The sequence below is a fragment of the Myotis myotis genome, unplaced genomic scaffold, assembly GCF_014108235.1.
Source record: "Myotis myotis isolate mMyoMyo1 unplaced genomic scaffold, mMyoMyo1.p scaffold_m19_p_1, whole genome shotgun sequence".
Taxonomy (NCBI): Eukaryota; Metazoa; Chordata; class Mammalia; order Chiroptera; family Vespertilionidae; genus Myotis; species Myotis myotis.
Window position 1 is genome coordinate 12,472,927 of NW_023416313.1, and position 21,246 is coordinate 12,494,172.

Below are 21,246 nucleotides of genomic sequence, written 5' to 3' on the forward strand. Positions count from 1 at the left end.
AAAAGCAACGGAGAAAGCAAAGGCATAAAAGTGAGTTACAACAAAATCTGAACAGGGCTTCTGCTTACTATTCTGATTCCTTTAACCTTCACATAAGTTTAAAATTATTTTCAAATAAACACGGTGTTCAAATGATACTATGTATTAAGGAGAATGGTCCAGTGACTCGGAAGGGCTCTAAATGAGAAGGCTGGGTGTCAACGTAAGTACCGAAGAGTTGGTATTTCATGGTGTGGGAGAAAGAAATACACATTTTTAGAGAAACCAGCTCATACAAGGACTGTCTCTCAGCTCCCTCACTGATAAGGTCTTTGGAAACAGGCATCTGATCTTTGATGGAATCGTAGAATCAAAGAAATACCAGCTGAGTCTTCCTTCTCCATGGGCTTCTTAGTTGGAGACTGGTCTGCTGGACTCATCCTCCACATCTAATTCTGCTTCATAGTGCTCAGCTTCAACCTATTGCTTTGAATGTTGGAAGAAATTCCCTGCTCAATTTTCCAGAGGGCTATTTTCTTTCTTTCTTTTTTCAATATGTTTTTTATTGATTTCAGAGAGGGAGAGGGAGAGAGGGATAGAAACATCAATGATGAGAATCATTGACCAGCTGTCTCCTGCACGCCCCACACTGGGGATTGAACCCACAACCAGGGCACGTGCCCTGTCTGGGAATCGAACCCTGACCTTCTGGTTCATTGGTCGGCGATGCTCAACCATTGAGCCACGCCGGCTGGGCCAGACTACTATTTTCTGAGTTCTAAGCAGTTCCCACTTTCGTCTTGATCCCATCTCCTGCCTCAGCCAGAGCTTCCTAACATTACCACCTCACTGTTCACTTCTCAGACCTCCTCTTCTCACACCCCTCACCCATGGGTGCTCTTGCTTTATAAAGTTGTTCTCTTAGGTCTGAGACTAGGAATGACAATTTTCCTGTCCTAGCTTTGCGCTGATCATCCTGTTGACTTCCTTTCAAGTACCTGATGACCCCTGGTGCCTGCTCACACTTACAAAGGGGGGTCTGGATTGATGAGAGTCCCTTTCCAGGGGAGGGCTGCTAAATGATTAAAAAGAGAATAAGAGTGAATGGGTAGAAAAAGGAGGTGGAACAAAAGTGCCTTTATTTCAAGGTTCAGAAGTCACATATCCTTGGAAAGTAGGGACACAAAAGAAATCTGGGGTCCCCTAGGATTTCTCCTTCTGGCTACAACCCCCCACCAATGTTCTACCTTGGCAAGTCTCCCAGTTTATTGAAAACTAAGCGGAAGGGCTTTCTCAGGGAGGCAAACCCTGCCACCAAGCCTTTGAGCCAAACTCACCGAAAGCAGAGTGAGAGCAGCTGTTCGAGGCGTGCACATTCTGGGCCAGCTCTCTGCTCACCCACTTTTGTTGCCACTCCCTATAGATTCAATTCTTGGAAATCTTCCAGGATCTCGACAAGAAAATTCATTTTTCTAGCTATCCCCGCTCTCCTCTCTACTGGGCTGTAAGTCCCTGTGCTGTGTAATGTCACCATCAATCTGATCCCATCTGTTTTATTTATACTACATTGTCCTCAATGCTTCTGCACCACTGGAACACCTTTCTCATTTCCCAGACCCGTTAGTTATGGGTCTGCTCATATTTTATGTGTGTGTGTGTTTTGTTTTGTTTTTCTGTCATTTTCAGCAGAGTTTTGGAAGGGAAGGGGGAAAAGGAAACAACCGTGGTTCAGTGCATATCCACTTAGGGGGGTTGGGAAGGGGTCTTTTCCTAAAAGTCGAGGACTATCTCTCCTTCACCCTCCTCTCCAGATGCTAAATGGTTTCCCCCTAGAGGGCAGGCATGGTTTCCCCCTCATGCAGGTTGGCTGACATTTTCCTTTACAAATTTTGCCAAAACATCAACTACCCTTCACTTAACAGAATGATGACCGTTAATCACAAACGTGCCTGTTAAACAGAACACTTCATATGTCAACCTGAGTTAGAGCCCCAGGGTCCCTGTAAAACAGTCAGGGTGCCACAGCCGTCCTGGTCCAGCATCCCAGTGCCCAGCGCAAAGCAAGGGGGTCAGATGCTGGGCCTGGGGAAGCGATGTGAGGCTCTGTTCCCTGACCTGGTGACTCTAACCAATTTCTGGTTAGGGATCAGTTTCCAGTCTCTGCTCTGTCCTAAGAATTATTGAGCATGAGAGACAATGTCAGAGGATAGACTGTGGATTACAAAGGACCTGAATTTAAATCTCAACTCGAGGATCTGGCTTCATGACTTGAGACAAGATCCTTACTCTCAGTCACTTAATGCCTCATCTCTAAGCCATTCTGGGCATTTCTGAGAGGAAACGCAGGGCTTTTGTGAAGGGCGCATGTGGCGGAGCACTTAAAGCACACGCTGGAAAGTTGCAAGCAATGGGACAACACCACAACCAGAAAATGGTAAAGCTGAGGCCCAGACTTTTCCATTCGTCTGCATCCGCTGCTAATCGACCACCCAGGCCACTACGTCGCCTTCTGACAAAATCTATAGCATCTGCTCTCCCATACAAAACTCTTCAATATACAGAGTGGGGCAAAAGTAGGCTTACAGTTGTTCCTATGGAAAATCCTATATAATAACGAGGTAATATGCAAATTGACCCTCACTCTGTCATGACATCACAAGATGGCTGCGCCCACAGCAGAGGCAGGGTTTCCGTAACGAGCGATCACCAGGGACCTGAGGCTGTGTGTGGTCGGGCTGGGTGACCTGGGGCCGTGCCCCCCGCCCTGGCGCTGGGTCAGGGGGCCTGAGGCTGTGCCCGCTGGGTCTGGATGTCGCCCAATGGGGGTGGGGCCGGCCAGGTCTGGGTCTCGCATGATTTCGAGGTGCACATGGATGGGCGGGGACTTGACTCTGGGTCCCGCGGAGTTCCCCAGACTCTGACAGGAGGAAGATTTTCATATACATTTTACTAATTTTCTTTCATCTGACACTTCTATTATAGAGAAAGGGCAAATAGCAATATTAAAATATTTCCTCCAATTAATTCCCTTTTAATGTGCACAGATTTCGTGAACCGGGCCACTAGTAATACAATAAATAAGGGATAATACAAGAATACACTCTGTTTCACATACTCACAACTGTAAGCCCACTTTGTCCTCCTACCCTCCCCCCCCCATTTTTTCTATAGATCTGGTGAATTGGGGGAGAGTTCCGTATACCCACCTGCCCTCTTGGAGCTGTATGCAATACCAACTTCTCTCTACGCAAGTGAACAATTATTCAAAATGAGCCAGCAAGTCAAAGATATTGACAGCTAACATCCTACTTGAGGGTCACAATATAGTTTATCATCACACAGACACCAGGGACTAAAAGGAGGTACCATTAGTATTTACACTAGGACAACAGGTATCAACCTGGGCCTGTGGCCACCCTTAACTACTCCAGTGGGTCATTAAATAACCTTTCAAGTGCCCAGGCATTTTTATTAAAGACCTGACATTGTTTTAAGGTCTGTTTTTCTTATAATTATTTCAGATTCTTTATTCAGCAGTTTCATAAATAAAAAGAAAATAATCTATTTTTCTGCTTTAGCATTAAACAGTACGTTTACATGTAATTGAATAGCATTCGGGTGATAAAGAAAAACTAGACAGCTTTCAAAACTGCCTCAAAATGAAAAGCTGTTTATTAAATAACACTTCATCTTATCTTATGAACAAATCAGCACCATGAGAGCAGGGAGCCCATATTTCAAGGTGTGGGTACATCATAAATAACACTAGATGCTTCATATTTATGAATACAATAAAAGCAAATTTATTTGGCATGTTAAATGAATGGAGAGCTTTCTACTGAGACCACACTGAGGTTCTTCTAGGATCTTTGGTTTTTAAGCTGAAATTTCACAACTACTCATAGTATAGATCTGAGAATAAATCTGAGCACCTACTGTGTGCTGGGAGTGACACTGAGGACACAAACATGGACCTCAAGGACTAACAGCACACATGCTTCCAAGTGCTACGTGCTACCAGAGGGATGCAGGACGGATCCCAAGTGAACAGTGTCAATGTTGCAGAAAAGCACAATGATTAGGGGAAATGTTTCTGAACTTTACTTTTTTTAAAGTAGAAATCCAAAAGGCATAAGACAGGAAGAGAAAATTTTTTTCAAAGGACGGTATGGGTCTCCTATTGCTGTGTAACAAATCACAGTAAACTGCATGCTTTACATCAACACCTGTTTACTGGCTCACAGCTCTGTAGGCCAGGAGTCCAGGCACTGAGTGAGTGGGCCCTCTGCTGGGTGGAGTTGGCTGCAAAAGAACCTGGTCTCCAATAAGAGGATGCTCCTAAGCCAGTGGTGAGCAAACCGCGGCTCGCGAGCCACATGCGGCTCTTTGGCCCCTTGAGTGTGGCTCTTCCACAAAATACCACATGCGGGCACACACGTACAGTATGATTGAAACTTTGTGGCCATGCGCAGAAGTCAGTTTTCAGAATGGAGATAGACGAAACAAGTATACAGGACGAGTGTGGATGGGAGAGTTGGAAGGGGTCGACCTCAGCGAACGTACCTCAATCAGATTGAGGACGTTTTTAGCAAAGGCCAGCTTAGGAGTACCCCAATTAAGTTAATAACAATGTACCTACCTATATAGTTTAAGTTTAAAAAACTTGGCTCTCAAAAGAAATTTCAATCGCTGTACTGTTGATATTTGGCTCTGTTGACTAATGAGTTTGCCGACCACTGTCCTAAGCTAATGAATGGGGTTGGGAGGGTGTGTGTGTGGGGGGGGGGGGGGGGGGAGGGTGGAGATGCAAGTAAGTGCACCGCCTATGCAGCATGCTGGTCAGAGTCTCACTTGAATCGGGGTAGTGAAAAGTGGGTCCTCATAATTTTAATTTGTATTTTCCATTGTGAATTGCTGTTCCCTTCCTGGGACGGTCTGGAAACGTCCTTTGATCATTGCACCATACTGCTTATAAGTATGGGCTCTGGAGTCAGACTACCTGGGGTCAGATCCCGGTTGCATCACTTACTGCCTGGGTGACCTCAGGAAATTCATGAGCTTCTATGCCCTACTCCCTCAGGCACAAGAGGGATCATACTAATGATGCTCTCATTAGGGAAATATGAGAACTGACTACTACAGGACTTAAAGTACTCCGTCAGGATCTGACACACTCAGCAAACATTACCTGGCCCATATTTCTAATGGATCACCTGTCTTTTTCAACTAATTTGTAGGAACTTAATATGGGAACCAGCATTTTACACCAATACAATCTCCCAGGAATTTAATAAATGAGAACCAGCATTTTACTCCAATACAATCTCCCAGAGATCCTCCGGCAACTGGTCCAAACCCTGGGAGCCACTCTCCATAAAATACTTGGAGAGCACATTTTGGAAACTATCGCTGAGGAGTGAAATTGATTATTTTTAAAGGGAGAGAGCTTCCTGCTAAATATAGAATCTAAATAATGCTACTGGTAAGAAGCCTCTTGAGCCTATTTGTAAATTTCAGTGGCTGAGCCACAATTTTAAAGTAGCTGTTGAAACTCTCAAATAGTGAACAACCTTGAGATGTACAAAAAAGCCATGTGATTCTATGATTATAAAACCAAAGAAACGATGAATCTAGTCATTTACAGAGCTCTGGGCTTCCAGGGGCCCTGGCCAACAACAGCCCGTGTGCTGCCACCTTCTTGTCCCACCAAATCACGTGTCCCCGCATTTCCCTGATAAGCTCCACTCATTCCTAATGGCCACTCTCGCTTCACTGGTGAAGACTTCTGAGAAATCTATTTGCCACATCGATGGTTCTACTACAGAAGTGACATCATAGCCAACTCTGACCCCAAATGTAACTTTCACAACTGCTGGCGGGGTCATGACCAGGAACTGGCCTGTTCACCCAGAGGGAGGGAGTTAGGAGGAAAGGGTCAACAGGAAACTGCTGTGAGACAGAATTAGCCAGATGGCTGGTGCTGGAGGAAACCTGGAAGGGGCGGGGGAATACAGGCGAGCAAAAATCACCGTGTGATACAGAATCTGCAGGATGTCTCTAAAGCCTAGAAATAAAAGGAAAATATTGTGCGTGTGTGTGTAAAGTCATGTAGGGTATCTTCGCTGGGCTAACAATATGTCTGTTTCCAAACATTGTGGACATCCTACACATTCTTTTGGTACTCAGCAATCCCAACAAGCAGGCTGGTTGACTCAGTGAGGTTTAAAGATCTATATTCCTGTGAAGAATATGTCCTAAAAATCTATACCCCAGAGGAAGAAATAGGGACATGCAAAGAAACAAACAAAGTTGCTAATCAGCTCCTCAAGTGTTCAGATCTTAAAGATGAGACCTCAGGGACAAAAAATAAAAAAATAAAAATAAAAATTCAGTTAACAGGAGAGCACAAGGCCCCATATGGGTATTGCCCCGGGGACTGAGGGCAGGTCTCAGCAGGTGAGTGGGGGCAATCAGGGCTTTGGGTGGTGAGGAAAGGCATGCAAGGCTCAGGCAGGATCCCAGCAGGCCAGGAGCTTAGGACTAAACAGACCCAACACCAACCTCTGCTCTCACCCCACCCCCAAGAAAGCAGGCCCTGCATTTACTTACCACTCTAATGTGTACAATGAATGAGATCTAATAGCATGATCTGAGCTTCATTCAATGTGCCTGTAAACTACAGGATTTCAGAAATACCTCGGTCATCTTATCAGGTTTGGTTTGCTTTTGTGGGATACGTAAAATCACAGAATTTCAGCCGAGAGTCCTGAGAGACGTTCTAGTTTAAAACCTGGTGGTTCTATCGAGAAAGTGAGGGGCAGAGCGATGAGGAGTTGTGAAGGGTCACGATTCCTCTGAGCAGCAGAGCCAATGGGAGGCCCTGTATCCGGCCAGTCTCCTTGGGGTTTCCTCTGTGTCCTCCCTTCTGGTCGCCTTTATCAAGTAAGAGGCAGGAGGCGCCAGTTCTCTGCTCACCCAGCAGGACGCTGACATGCAGAAGTGAACCCTCCCTAAAAAGAGAGTTAGTGTTCTTTTCCCTTCAGATGAAGGCCTACCAAAAATGCAGCTACCCTCCTGATGATGTTGTTACTGCTTTCATCCTCACATGGCGGCTAGGTTTGAGGGCAGGTCATTTATTATTCTAGGATAAAATTTTCCATCTCAAGGATACAGATAAGAGAAGGACTGATTATTTAATAATCTATAATACTACATTGCAGACCTCAGTATGACCGCCCGAGGTCACTCCCAAAACCACTTGACGATAGTAAAAAGGGATGTTAAAATTCTTTCCTTCAGCAATTACTTCCTAGGACATCAAATGTGCTGGGTGAAGATTCTCAGTTACTCTGTTTTCCCACCAGTCAGCCACCTTTAAAGAAAAGGTTCAGCATAAACAAACAAACCCCTGTATCCTTTGTTTTAAAAAAGGCTTATCCCAGCCCGGCTGCTACAATGAGCGATTAGGTTGCCTGTAACTTTTATAGATAGAACAACAGTGAGAATTACAGGCAAAAGGGTCATAATCCTGGGCCAGAATTCAAAGCATGTAAATTGGGAGGAGCAATTTACCTGTTCACACTCAGCTGGCACAGCTGTAACAGGGGGCAGTACCAACCTCATTAAGTTGTTTTACAGTTGTGATGCTGTATTTGGCCCAGTACCCGGCACATGATACATATCTGAATGCCGGTTGTTAGAGCATTTAAATCTGTAAAGTGCACTTACATATAAAGTTCTGAAGGCCAAAAAGTTTTACAAATACCTTAGGTTTCTCTCCTCATGGTAGTTCAAAATACTTATTAGACCATTTTAAAAAAAAAAAGTCAAACTAATGTCTGAAAGATACATTTTTAAACTATGTAACTTAATCATGGTGCCTTTTAAATATATTTTTATTGATTTCAGAGAGAGAGAGAGGGCGAGAGAGATAGAAACATCAATGATAAGAGAGAATCACTGACTGGCTGCCTCCTGAACGCCCGCTACTGGGGATTGAGCCTGCAACCCAGGCATGTGCCTTGACCGGAATTGAACCAAACCCGGGACCCTTCAGTCCACAGGCCGATGCTCTATTCACTGAGCCAAACTGGTTAGGGATCAATCATGGTGCCTTTAAAGGTTACCTCAAAACTAGGAACAGCAGGTCTGTCAAATTCATTTCCTCAGAAAGCTAAGAAGTGTTTTCTAAAATATTCTCTTGAAAGAGAACAATGAGAAGAAGACCAAGATCTTTAGCTTCTCTTTACCTTCCTGTAGCATCCCAACAGAAAAATAACTGCACCGCTGGAATAGAAACTCAATTGGAATAAAATACAACCACATACTTTCATATGAAATTAAAAAGGAACAAGTGAGAACATGAGTGAAGCATGTTATGGTCGCCTCCCAGAAATACTTTCCTGGGCACAGTGGGGCCCGTTAGCCATTGACTAAAGGCCCAGGGCTATCCACACTTTCCTTCCCATTAAACAGCTGCCACCATCTACTCGACCCCTGGACATACGAAGACAGTGCAGAGGTCTTCAAAACCGCCCCCCATCTGTTGCATGCAGTGACACAGGAACAACAGAACACCTGCAATTTGAAGGGTTTTATAATCACTAAAATGGGAAAAGGTGGGCACACTAACATAAGGACCTGAGGACATTACAAAGGTTAACACTGGAATCTAAAGAACAAAATAAATGAACAAACAGAACAGAAACAGATTCAGAGATTCAGAGAACAAAACTGATCGTTGCCAGAGGGGTAGGGGGTTGGGGTCTGGGTGAAAAGGTGAAGGGATTAAGTGGTACAGATTGGCAGTTACAAAACAGTCACCGAGATGTAAAGTACAGCATGGGGAACACAGTCCATAATACTATAATCGCTACGTGTGGGGCCAGGTGGGTGCTACACTTACCGGGGAGATCCCTGTGTAAATTATATAAAACTCTAACCACTATGCTGTACACCTGAAGCTAATACAAAATAATACTGAATGCCAACTGTCATTGAAAAATAAAAAAGTGAAAAAATAAAATAAAAATGCAAGTAGCTATTTTTTTTAAAAAAAGCGAAAGTCTGACAAGGATATTAGGGTCATGGATAGTCCCAGACTGTGGCTGCTAACTTCTAGTAAGCTGAGTAAACTGGTGGACTTGGTTTCCAACTTTATTCCTGAGAGAAGACACAAATGCTTTCTTCTTCTCAGCAAGGAGCCCTGAAAACTCAAGTCCTACTCTATCAGCTAACTAGGGTTCTTTAAGCAGGCAATCAGCTCAAGTAGACAATCTCTATTTCTCTAGGGCACAGACTGGGTGACAACTATTCCCAAGAGCCTTCCCTCAAAAGGCAGGCCGTCCCTGGGAGGTACTGCACATCCCAGGTTTATCCTGGCAGGGAAACGATATGGGAGAGCCAGCCACTTCCCCGTAGGCGCTTCTGAGCCCAAACAACATAAAGTGGCCAAAATTCAATAATTAGTGAATGTGATAGCAGATGTGGTGACCATGGAGCTAAGGACCAGAAGCAGACACAGGTAGTGGTGAATGAAAGATGCTTGAATCTAGGCAGACACTGGGCAGCAATGAGCTAAAAGTAACATGAGAGGTAAGAAAATGAAATTGATGGGTTCAAACTACTTTCTAAGAAGTTTCATTCTAAAGGGAGGAGTTTATCTTACAGAGGAAAAACAGGGCCGTGTAGGCCGAGGAGAAACATCACAAACTTGGGGAAATGTTTACAATGTAGAAAAGATAAGTGGTAATTTCTCAAAATGTAGGAGGATTTTGGAACAAGAAAAGGGGAAAAAATAAATGAATCTGGGTAAGAGACTGACACTTCTCACTATCAAACGGAGAGTGGGAGTTTAAGCCTGGACCTTGTAGGTTGAGCATTCTGCTTTGAAGACCCGCAGACTACCCAGGATAGATAGATGCATGAGGCATCCCATGTTAAGAATAATGCAAGATTCTTCCCCCAGTCCTACTTGGGGAAAATCTATACTAATAATAGCCTAGGTCAGTGGTCGGCAAACTCATTAGTCAACAGAGCCAAATATCAACAGTTCAATGATTGAAATTTCTTTTGAGAGTCAAATTTTTTAAACTTAAATTATATAGGTAGGTACATTGTTATTAACTTAATTAGGGTACTCCTAAGGCTTAGGAAGAGCCACACTCAAGGGGCCAAAGAGCCGCATGTGGCTCGCGAGCCACAGTTTGCTGACCATGGACCTAGGTGGTCACACCCTCAGGCATCACGTGTCATCACAAGATGGCCACGTGCACAGTAGAGGCGGAGCCTGGTGGAAGAGGTGGATCGCAGCAGGGGAGGACAATTGTGGTGGATCAGGCCCGCAGAGGAGGGCAGTTGTGGGCGATCAGGCCAGCAGGCAGAAGCGGTTAGGGGCAATCAGGCAGGCAGGCAAGCGGTTAGGAGCCAGTGGTCCTGGATTGTGAGAGGGATGTCCGACTGCCAGTTTAGGCCCGATCCTACATCCGGCCTAAACCGGCAGTTGGACATCCCCCGAGGGGTCCCAGATTGGAGAGGGTGCAAGGCAGGCTGAGGGACCCGCCCCCACCCATGCATGAATTTCGTGCACCAGGTCTCTAGTAATAATAATAAAGCAGGGAAAATGGGACTTATTTAAACAAGGACTTCCTGAGTATTTATGTGGTTTAGACTGAGGACACAGGGAAAAATAGCACCAAGAGTTCACAATCTGGTGAGAGTGAGGACTGTAAGCAGATAACTTCCAACAGTATGACAGCTGTGGTAACACAAGCGGACCTGAGGTAGGAGGGGGTCACAAGGAATGAAGAGTCAGCCCAGCCCTGGAGTCTTGGCCATAAAGGGAGAGTTTTCAATGCTTGACTTTGTGTAGAGCAAACAATAAACAAACAAAAGGCAGGTTAAAAAGAAGACGAGTCTAAAAGAAAGCACATCCATCTCAAACACGGTCCTGGAGACGCACACACCACCAGTCAACGTCTCTTTGCCTCTTGCGTGAGAAAAGAGCTGGTAAGAGTTGCACAATAAAAAACAAAGAATGCTTTTAGGTCTTATCTTGATGGGAAATGAATCAATTTAATTAGATTCAAACAGGCTTAAAGAAAGGAAAGTTTAACAATTGCACTTAAAACGTATGTATTACTGTTACACCTCTAAGGCCACTCTAAGGAGGATTTCGACCAAAGTGTTCTCCAACACAGTTTACAACCTGCTTTCCATCTGATCACAATATGAGGCTATCGAAGGAGAGCCTGTTAGATGCCTATCACTATCCTAGGTGCTATGGTTGCAAAACAAAGACTCTGACCTCAACAGAACTGACATTCTAGAAAAGTTTTCATATAGAGAGTGAATTTAATCCACAATTTAATCTACTTACCATGCATTATGCACTGTACTTGGGGGATGAAGGGTGAGGGGGGCATTGGGGAGCTTAGAGTACCTCAGGGATCCTCTGCTACCCAAGCCCCCATAGAGATCTGGCTTATTCCTCACCTTAGCCTGCAAATACAATTCTTGAATAGGTGGTAGCAGCACTTACAAAGACTAACTACCAATGTGCTAAAAGGATTTATGACAATTCTAAAACACAGATTGTGCAGGTGATGGAAAATTCAGCCTTCTTTGTATGGAATATATAATTGTAATTCCACTGACCTGCCTCTCTCCCTCCCATAGCGATTACTGAGGAACAAAAGATTTCAAATACAAGCAACTATTCAAATCTATATATACAAAAGGCTAATATGCTAAGTGTCCTACCGTCCACTATGATGCACATTGACTACCAAGGGGCAGATGCTCAATGCAGGAGCTGCCGAGCTGCAGTGACTTCGCAGTGGTCGTTCTCAGGTGATTCACCCCGAAACCAGTGAGGAGGGAGCCCAATTCCTCACGGGGCCGCGCGATTCCACCTCGGCTGTGGGTTATGTTGTTGCTGGGGCACTGTCGGCCCCGAATCTGGTTAGCTGCCCTCAATTTGTTCCTTTGCTCTTTCTCCTTCCTTTGGTGGCAGCTGATGACCCCTGGTGACCATGGTTAACCCTTCAGGTCACTGGGCTACTAAACAAAAGCTTCTCAACCCAAATGACATGGGTATCACCTGCAGAACTCTGAAAAAACACCAACACCCAGGCCCCATCCTTAAACAATAAAATCAGAGCATGAGGTCCCTGGTCCAGGCATCTGAACTCTAAATGCTCCCAGGTGATGATTCAATGCAAGGCTGCAAACCTCCACAGCCAAGTCACCACCCAGGTGACAGGAAAGTGGAGATAACTGCTCCCCTGACCCCTGGGCTGGGCTGCAGGGCTTGGGGCAGTGGGACTGGCCCTGGAGCATCCTTCACACAAACACCATTAATGTCTACATGAAAAGTCTTGGAAAGAACTGCCCTAAGTATTGGAAGTGACTATGTGCTACAGAAAGTCTGAGACATACTAAGCTGGGGAAAGGTTGGTTTTTTGTTTTGTTTTAAATTTATGGGGGTGACAATGGCTAATAAAATTATATAGGTTTCAAGGGTACAATTCTGTAACCTGTAATGCATCATCTATATACTAGAGGCCCAGTGCATGAAATTCACAGGGGCCGGTGGGGGAGGGGGGGGCGTTCCTCAGCCCAACCTGCACCCTCTGCCTGCCTGATCACCCCTAACTGCTCCCGTGCTGGTCTGATTGCCCCTAACTGCCTCTGCCTCACCCCACACCCGGGATCCAGGATTTCCTCCTCTGGCCAGTTGCAGGCACCCAGGACCTCGGCCGGCTTTGCCTGGGCTGGCCGCAGCCGCTGGGGACTGTGGGCAGACAGCTTTGCCCGAGCTGCAGCCGCAGGTGCCCAGGACCATGGGGCAGGCAGTTTGTCCCTCTCCCGGGCCGCAGCCTGGCTGTTCTCCATTCCTCTCTCCCAAGCTCATTTGTGCCTGGCTGGTCCCCATTCCTCTCCCCTCAGTGTTGAGTGTCTGAGCTGTTACGACATGATGGCGTGAGGGCATGACAACCATTTGCATATTAGCTCTTTATTATATAGGATTCGATTGTGTGTTCCCCACCCAAAGTCAAGTCTCCTTCCATCACCATTATCCCCTCTTCTATTTCTACCCACCCCTCTCCCCCTCAGTAATCATCATACTGTTGTCTGTGTCTAGGAGTTGCTTGTTTGTTGCTTAATCCCTTCACTTTTTTCACCCAGTTAGTTTGTGCCTGGCCCATGAACAGGAGGGGAAAGCAATGATGGTCACTGAACAAAAAGGTCTATCCGTCCCTTTAGCAAGGTTAGTCCTAAACCAGTCTTGCGAATTTCCCCTAAGAAATCCAGTGTCTTTAATAATTTCTAAAAACCCACTAGTCACTTGCCTATCTCCTGCTGTCTTAGCAGAGGACGCTGTGGAGGAAGACTCGGTTAAACCTCATCAAATAGAGCTGGATAGTCAAGCCTAACTGGAGAGACGCCCGACAGATATTGTATAGCTAGAAGGCAAAAGGCAGTGTTCCAGAAAGAGATATTTAGCATGCAAGGCTAGGAAAAAACTGGTCTAATGAGCACCCTCCCCCCACAAAAAAGTCCCGCCCAGAGATGAGAAGTCACATAAGCTCACCTGTGTCTACAGCAGGCAGAGTCGGTGATGCATAACTATTTGCAGAATGAATGCAAAAGCAAGCAGCTTAAAAATCTCCAATGCAAATGATCAAGCATGCCATAAGAGAAGAGTAAATATTGAAAGTAAATTATGGCCTTTGGACAGCCCCTGCTGTAGGAGGAAGGCACACATTCTAACCTGGGCTTGAAGAGGAAGACAGCCCTGGCTGGGTGGCTCAGTTGGTTGGAGTGTTGTCCTGTACACCAAGAGGTTGCGGGTTCAATCCCCGGTTGGGGCACATGTGAGAGGCAGCCGATCAAGATTTCTCTCTCTCTCTCTCCCTCTCTCTTTTTCTCTCTTTTCCCCCTCTCTCTAAAATCAGTAAGTATATCCCTGAGTGAGGACTCAAAAACAAAGAGTGGCTAAGACAGACAGGTGCCTCTGATGAGGTTCCTGCTACAGCTCTGCCCCACCACACGCCAGCATGTAGGCGATTCCCTTACTACACATGCAAAATGTATAAAAAGTTTGGGAGATATACTGCTTACTTTTTGTAAAACTCCCTCTTTAGACGGAAATTGGCTGCACTAGAACATAAATGCAAGCTAAACCATACATAATGCATTAAAATATTAAATTTTAAAATAGTCAGACAATGCAAAACTCATTGAACAGTTTTGCATCTATAGCTTCTTAATCTTTGCAAAAGTCAAGTTGATAAGGTACTAAAATTTAAAGAACTCTGTATCCTCATTTTTATCTGTTTTGAGAAAAATGTTGACACAACAATGAACTAGTTATGTTCTCTGGACTTTAAGATTCCTCCATAGGAAGGCAGTCAATGTGGAAAACTACTGCCTTTAGAGACTTAGTTGAATGGGGTGGGGGAGGGAGGAGTCACCTTATACTAATAAAAATACTTCACCCTGTGTCATTTTCTGAGTTATTTTCTGTGTCTTTTTACTTTTGTTTGTTGTTTGTTTGTTTTTTAAGCATCTTTATAGACTTCTGGGAATAGAAGCTATAACTTGATTGGGGCAACAATTTACAAACATTCCTGCAATTCATTTGTTTCTGGCATTTTGATTTCTGGGTTATTGCCAAACCCACCAACTTCTTGCATACATTCCCGATGTTGGAGGACTGTAAGCAGGCAAGAAGCAACAGGATTCCGAGGTGGGGCTATGCAAAACTTTCTCATCATATTGGAAAAACTTAGGACTTGCATTCATCCACCAAATGCATAAGTCTACCCCAAATGCTACAGTATTTCTGAGCAACTTGCCCACATACTGTCGTATGTGTGTGCTCACCACACACGTAAGATCATGTAGGTCATATGTAACTGTGAATAGAGGTGATAAACTTGTTCTTGAATTAGAGATCCCACAGCTATGAAATGCTGACCTAAACTAACTAAATAAATGTTCTCATTTGCCATAATGGGGTGGAAATTTGAATCTGCATCCCTCTTCATCCCTCCACTCGTCCTGATCTTCCACCACACAGCTGTACCTTTGTTAGCCTTACTCTTATCAATACAGATAATTGTTATTCCCGTGCATACTGCAGGCACCTGCTAAGACAGGCCTCAAGGTCCTTCCCTCCCAGGGGATGGCTGTTATGAGAGTAATGTCAGCATCATGTAAGTGACACAAGAGCACAGACAATAAGCCCTGCTGGGTTCAGAGAAGGGAAGAGAGATGGCAGAGTCATAGCAGCTGAACTGGATTGTGAAGGACCCAGAATTTACGGGATCGGGGACTCCAGGCAAGAATGACTGACATAGCCAAGGTGCACAAGACACCAGTACAAACGCTGCTAAGGCCAATTGAAGGCTTGGTGAGCAGAGAGCTTGTGGATAAGCCTGATCCTTGGATGAAAGAATCATGACTTCTCACCCCCGAGCCCCTAGCACTCAGCACTGTGCCTAGACCACAACAGCACCTGTCGATGTGCAGGAAAGGATGTTTGTGCTGAGTGTCTGAAAATAAGGCTACCAAGACATGAAAGACCTGGAGACCTTGAATTCAAAGATAGAAACCTCACTCTTGACCATGAGAATTCAGGCCCCAGAAGCTTGCTGGGCTATTCATGAAACTCCCCTTGCTCTTCCCTCCCTCTGTGACGCTCACCTGGCAAAGCAACAGCCCAGCTGGTCCCAACTATGCGCATCTCTAGGCTGAATGTAGCTGGAGAGAAATACCCATGTGACCACCTCCATTTGAATCTGATCACAAGGGAAAAAATGGACATGACACCACCCTGTTGACACCTCTGCAATCCCAGGACGCTCAATGTCCACTTGCCAAAAGGACCACCTCCCTCCTCTTTCACCAACTGCTCACCCGCCCTGCCTCACCCAGCCTGTGCCCCTCTGAGAAAGTAACAGCAATGGGGCAGGAGCTCCCTCCTCACCACACCCGACCTCCCACTGCCCGTCCCCCTGCCCTTCTGCTCATGTTTACCACCTTCCCTGTCATGTGGGGATGAAATGGCCCTGCTGCCACCAAGAGCCAAACCCTCCACTGTGTGCCAGCTCCCAGCCATCTCACCCTCCCATCATCCACTTCTCCCTCCCTCACCTGAACTACTGCCAACCTCTCAGGCGTGTTCCAACACTCACTCCTTCCTAAGAAACCCCCCTTCACAGCAAGCTCCGTCCTCATCCTGTTCACCCTTCAAGCCAACCAACGCCTTCTATGGCCCCTGGTCCATGGATCTGCTCACGGAGGGCACTGGGCTCCAGGCTGTCAGCCTCAGTGAACTCCTTGTTCTTACTGTTCCTGACTCTCAGCATCTCTCAACTGGGGCGCCCATTCCTCTCTTCAAGCCTGAACTACTCTTCACACTGCTCCCCACCTCACCAGTGGCCCCTCCATTGCTTGTGTGGGGCCACCTCCTCTGCCCTGCTGCACACTCATCCCAGACCCAGCTTTTAAATACCATGACCAGCAGTTCCGGAAACCATCGTCCCACTTTGGTAGGGCCAGACACCACCCCTCACTGTGGGGAATGTCTCTCCCTACCGTTCAATCCCATAGTTCCCTTCCCTCAGGCCATGCTCAAGTCCTAACTTCAGAAAAATACAAGATCTTCCAGCGCCTCCACAGCCGCCCCACAGTCTCTCCCCTTCTCGGGCTTCCTGATGCACTGAAACAGGCAGCAGAACAGAATTTATTACTTAATGACAGACCATCTGTAATTGTTCCCTAAAAGCCTTCTTCGGTGCAAGTCCATTTTCCCCACCTGGGTTAATGCATTCCTTTTGTGTACCTGGCACCCAGCCGGACACACCAGTGACGTCCAATGATCAGTTTTTTCACAGAAAACAAACATAACATTTTATAAAGTCAACATCAAAACTCACGCACTATTTTAGTCTGTTAAAATATCTGAGAAAAACCTGGACTTTGTCCCTAAGTTACCTGACAAATCATAAATAATTGTTGTTAAATCCTTTGTCTACAATCACTATGCAGCATCCTGAGGAAGAACTTAACATGTGGAAAAGCAAGCACTAAATGTCTACAACTTTCTATCACTGAAGTCCTCAGAATTTTTAAAACTGAAAATACTGAACAGCATTTCACATAAAACATGGAAATTTAAAAAATTTTTACAATACTCCTAACAAAAATGTTCAATTCAGTGGGGTTAAGTTTTTATTCAATGTGTGCCCAAAAATAATGAATGCAATTTAATCCTTTAATCCAAAAGGCTACATGAGATACAAAGAGCAAGTGTGGTCATGCCAAGAATTTCTGCTAGAACTCTATGTGGCTTTGGGAGTGAGTGTTATTCACAAAGACAGTTGAAAAGACTGCACTTCAGGCTATATTTAAGTCCAGTTCATCCGCTCTGTGGAAATAGTCTTATTTTTCATTATGAAAATACATAAATTAATTCTATCTTATCCTTGCCATCCTCTCAATTCCCATCCATTTTCCACTGAAAACAGCTGGCCACACCTAAGAGATTAAAACACAAACCAGAGAGCCTACCGGTTCTCCCACTGGTCCCTCTTGCCTCCCATCTGACCAGTGGGCAGTGGACACTTGCCACTGACATTCCAGCAACATCCAAGGCACAGCATCATAGCATCACAAGCCACATTGCTCTCTCCAAGCAGGTGAGCATGCTGGGGTCCCCAGTCTTCCATGCCCTCATGTCCTCCCCTCACCATTTCCTCGACAATTATCTTTCTCATCTTCCTCAAATCGGATCAGGATCTTCAGATCCTCCATCCCATCCCACAAGGAGGTCTCGGCTGCCCTGCCCTGCTCTGGATTTCTTTTGCTATATGTGCAGCCCAATAGTAGAACATTTACCATATGTTCTGAGACTTCTTCATGAGTTTTTCTCCCAAAATACCTCCCCAAATTCCTGGTGAAGAAAGACTCTGTTGATATTTATATTCTGCACCGACTTGCACAGTGAACACCAAAAAGGTATGTTCAAGTCCCAACTTCTGGTACCTTTGAAAGTGACCTCATTTGGAAACAGCGTCTCTGCAGATGTAACTAAGTTCTGAATCTTGAGATGAGATCATCCTGGACTTAGGGTGGACCCTAAATTCAACAGCTGGTGTCCTCATAAGAGAAAGGAGAGTATTTGAGACAGAGAGAGAAGAAGGCCACGTGGGGACAGAGGTGGAGACTGGGGTGGATTTGCCAGAATCCAATGAGGGTCCGAAGCAAGGATCCCCAGAGGGGTTTTGGAAGGATCGTGGCCCTGCTGACACCTTGATTTTGGAATTCGGGCCTCCAGAACCATGAGAAGAAATTTATTTTAAGCTGGGAGTTTGTGGTCAATTACTACCGCCCTAATTGGGAAACTAATACATAGTCCAAACCTCATCATGCTGCCTGCTGCCCCGGGAAACACTCAACAAGAACTGCACTTCACTAAGAAGGAAAATGAAGGCAAAGGGGGAAAGACAAGAAGCGTGGGAGCTGCAGGAGGAGCACCTGGGACATAACCCCTCTCCCTGCCTCCCCCCCCCCTCACCCCCCCTCCATGTTCATTCACTCTGAGCACCTGGGCAAGTGAGTTATCCACAGGTACCCTCTGATTGATTCCCTAGTGGAGATGAAGGAACTGGCCCTGAAGACCTTCTACCAGCTCCAGAACACCTTGAACCAACTTCATCCAGAAAATCCGCTTTATTTGATCCTACAATAAATTACAAGTTCTTGCCATTCACTAAAAAATTGTATCAATTTCATCTAAAGAACTTTCAGGTGGAAAAAATAATGTATTAAAATGACATTTGAAAGGCACTTATATTTTCAACAGCTCATAAGAAACTTAGTGAAACAGTTGAACTGATACTATGCTGCAAAGTGATTTTCTACATTATCTCTTTTTATCTTTCTGCAAAGCAATATCAACAATTTACAAATAGCAAATCATTCCAGCTGGAACAGCTGACATTTCAGAAAAACTCCTTAAACTCAAATCAGCTTAAGTAACACTGATCCACAACCCAAATGTAGGATGACTGGGGTTTTCTCCAGTTGGCTCAAGACTGTAATTAAGGCCCCATACCCCGAAAAATTTCCATTTCAAAGAATCAGGCTAAGAAAAAAATACAGCTGCTGCCACTACCAAATGGTCAAGTGTTGGTAAAGGAGTCAAACAAAACAAAAACTATTTTACCCACTTTTATGCCTCCATAAACACACACACACACACACACACACACACACACACACACACACTCTTATCAGTGTTAAACCTTTCCTAATCCAAATAAACAGAAATGAAGACCAAAGGTGTTAGTGATGCAATTTATACTTATCTTACCTAATATCCTGCTGAATTTGGGTTAAATTAAAAAGCATATTTTAAGTTTTTCATGGGTCATGCTGCTCCCCTGGCCTTCATGTATTTATAGTGGCAGCCTTGGTTTTGTGTTCTGTTTTGTTTTGAAAAGACCATTTGAAACCATATAGGGGGACACAGAGCTGAGAAAACTCGTATTTCCCTCCAATAAAAGATCCCCTGGGAACACTTGAAAGCTTTTCCAAACCAATTCACGGTTCGGAAAATACAATCAAGAGGACTGTTCCACTGGAATCCGCAGAACCACGCTTGCACAACTGGGCCGTGAATCTCGGCACACACTGACTTAGTCAGGAGACCAACAACTTTTCCTTCCAGGTGGCAACTCAATCCGAAAACCAATCCCTCGAGTTGGAAGGCTAACAAACCCACAGTGTTCAAATCCAAAGTTCTCGGCTTTTAAATCTGAGCTCGCACACACACAGAAACGGGGCTGCACATGGCAAGACTTCATCTCCAATATGTGTCTAGCCCTTACTAACAACTCCATTGTAAAAGGTGCCCTTTCACTCTCACAAAACAGGACAGCAAAAGGCAAGGCAGCCGCCTGGGGGCTGGGGGATCGCACGCAGAGGCGTCCCGAGTCCGGTGTGGTTTGATATCGTTTTGTTGTGCTGCAAACTAGCATCTGGGTGTAACTTGTGCACAGAGCGCGGGGCTGGCGCTTGGAATCCAGCGCGGTTTTCTGGAAGCCCCGAGCACAGGATGAATGAGCGGCGACTCTGCCAACTGCATGTTTACTCGCGTCCTCACGTGGCACCGCGACGGGACCGCTGCGCCCCGACCGCGCGGGGCGCGCCAAGGAACCTGGAAACTTTTCCTTTGCAAACTAGCGGAGCCAGAAGCCGGCTCGGAGGCAGAGCCTCTAGCCTTCCCCCGCCGGGCTCCCCAGCCCAGCCCGCCGCCCAGCAGCACCGCGGCTGCAGCTCCATTCACACAAAGGCGCGCGGGGCCGGCCGGACCCCGCTCCGAAGTTGCGCGGAGAGCGGGGCGGCGCCACCGGAAAGCACGGGAGGGCGAGGCCGGGGGCCGGGGCTACTCACAGGGTGACCGTGCGGTTGGGCAGCGTGTCCGGGGGCAGGACCTGCGCGAGCTCCAGGCTGCTGCACACCACCTTGCCCTCGGCGGCCCCCGCCGCCCTGCCGGCCACTCGCGGCCGCCCGTCGTGCTTGCAGCCCGGGGGCAGCGCCGCGGCGCCGCGGCCGCCTCCCAGCAGCGCCAGCAGCGCGATCGGCAGCAGCAGCGGCGGCGGAGGGCGGCCCCGCCGGCGCCCGGGCGGCTCCATGCTGCGGGCCGGGGCCAGCGGACCGAGCGGGGAGCGCTGGCCTAGCGGGGCCCGGCGCCCGGGATGGCGGGGACGCGGCGCGGGCCCGGCGGCGCCCGGAGCCTCGTGGCGGCCGGAGGACGGGCCCTCCTCGGCGCCCGCATGCTCCTTTGTCCGCTGCGGCCGCGATCGGCCTCCGGGAGCCGCGGGGTCACGGCAGCGCGGGTCCCGGCGCCGCTCGACAGCCCGGCGGGAGCGCCGCTTCCTCCAACGTTGCCGCCGCCGCCAAGCCCGGCCGCTGCCCGTGGCGGCCCCTCCCCGCCCGCCTCCGCCGCCGCCACCGCCTCCTCGGGTCTCCGCCTCTCCCCGCGCCGCCCGCCGCCCGCGGCTCCGGGAAGGAGCGCGCGCTCCCGGCCCTGCCCCGCCCCGCCCACCCGCCCTGGGGCCCGACCCCACCTCGGCCTCCGGGCAGGAGTTGGTGGGGGGGGGGGGGGGGCGAGGGAGCGTGGTAACTAGTGCAGAAGGCGGGAGAAAGTTGTAGTCCCAACTCCAGCCAGGGTGGCCACCTTCACACGCCTCC

The 21,246-nt window shown here is 47.0% G+C and overlaps 1 protein-coding gene across 2 annotated transcripts in view; it reads right to left on the reverse strand.

Moving 5' to 3' along the window:
* The window catches only part of ADGRA3 (adhesion G protein-coupled receptor A3), a 110,775-nt gene extending 89,780 nt beyond the window's left edge, over window positions 1–20,995 (reverse strand). For both annotated transcript variants that reach the window (XM_036330143.1, XM_036330133.1), the window contains exon 1: window positions 20,446–20,995. In XM_036330143.1, the coding sequence (XP_036186036.1) occupies window positions 20,446–20,687 (242 nt within the window). In that variant the 5' untranslated portion in view covers window positions 20,688–20,995. The remainder of the gene's footprint in view (window positions 1–20,445) is intronic.
* Window positions 20,996–21,246: the final 251 nt, after the last annotated feature.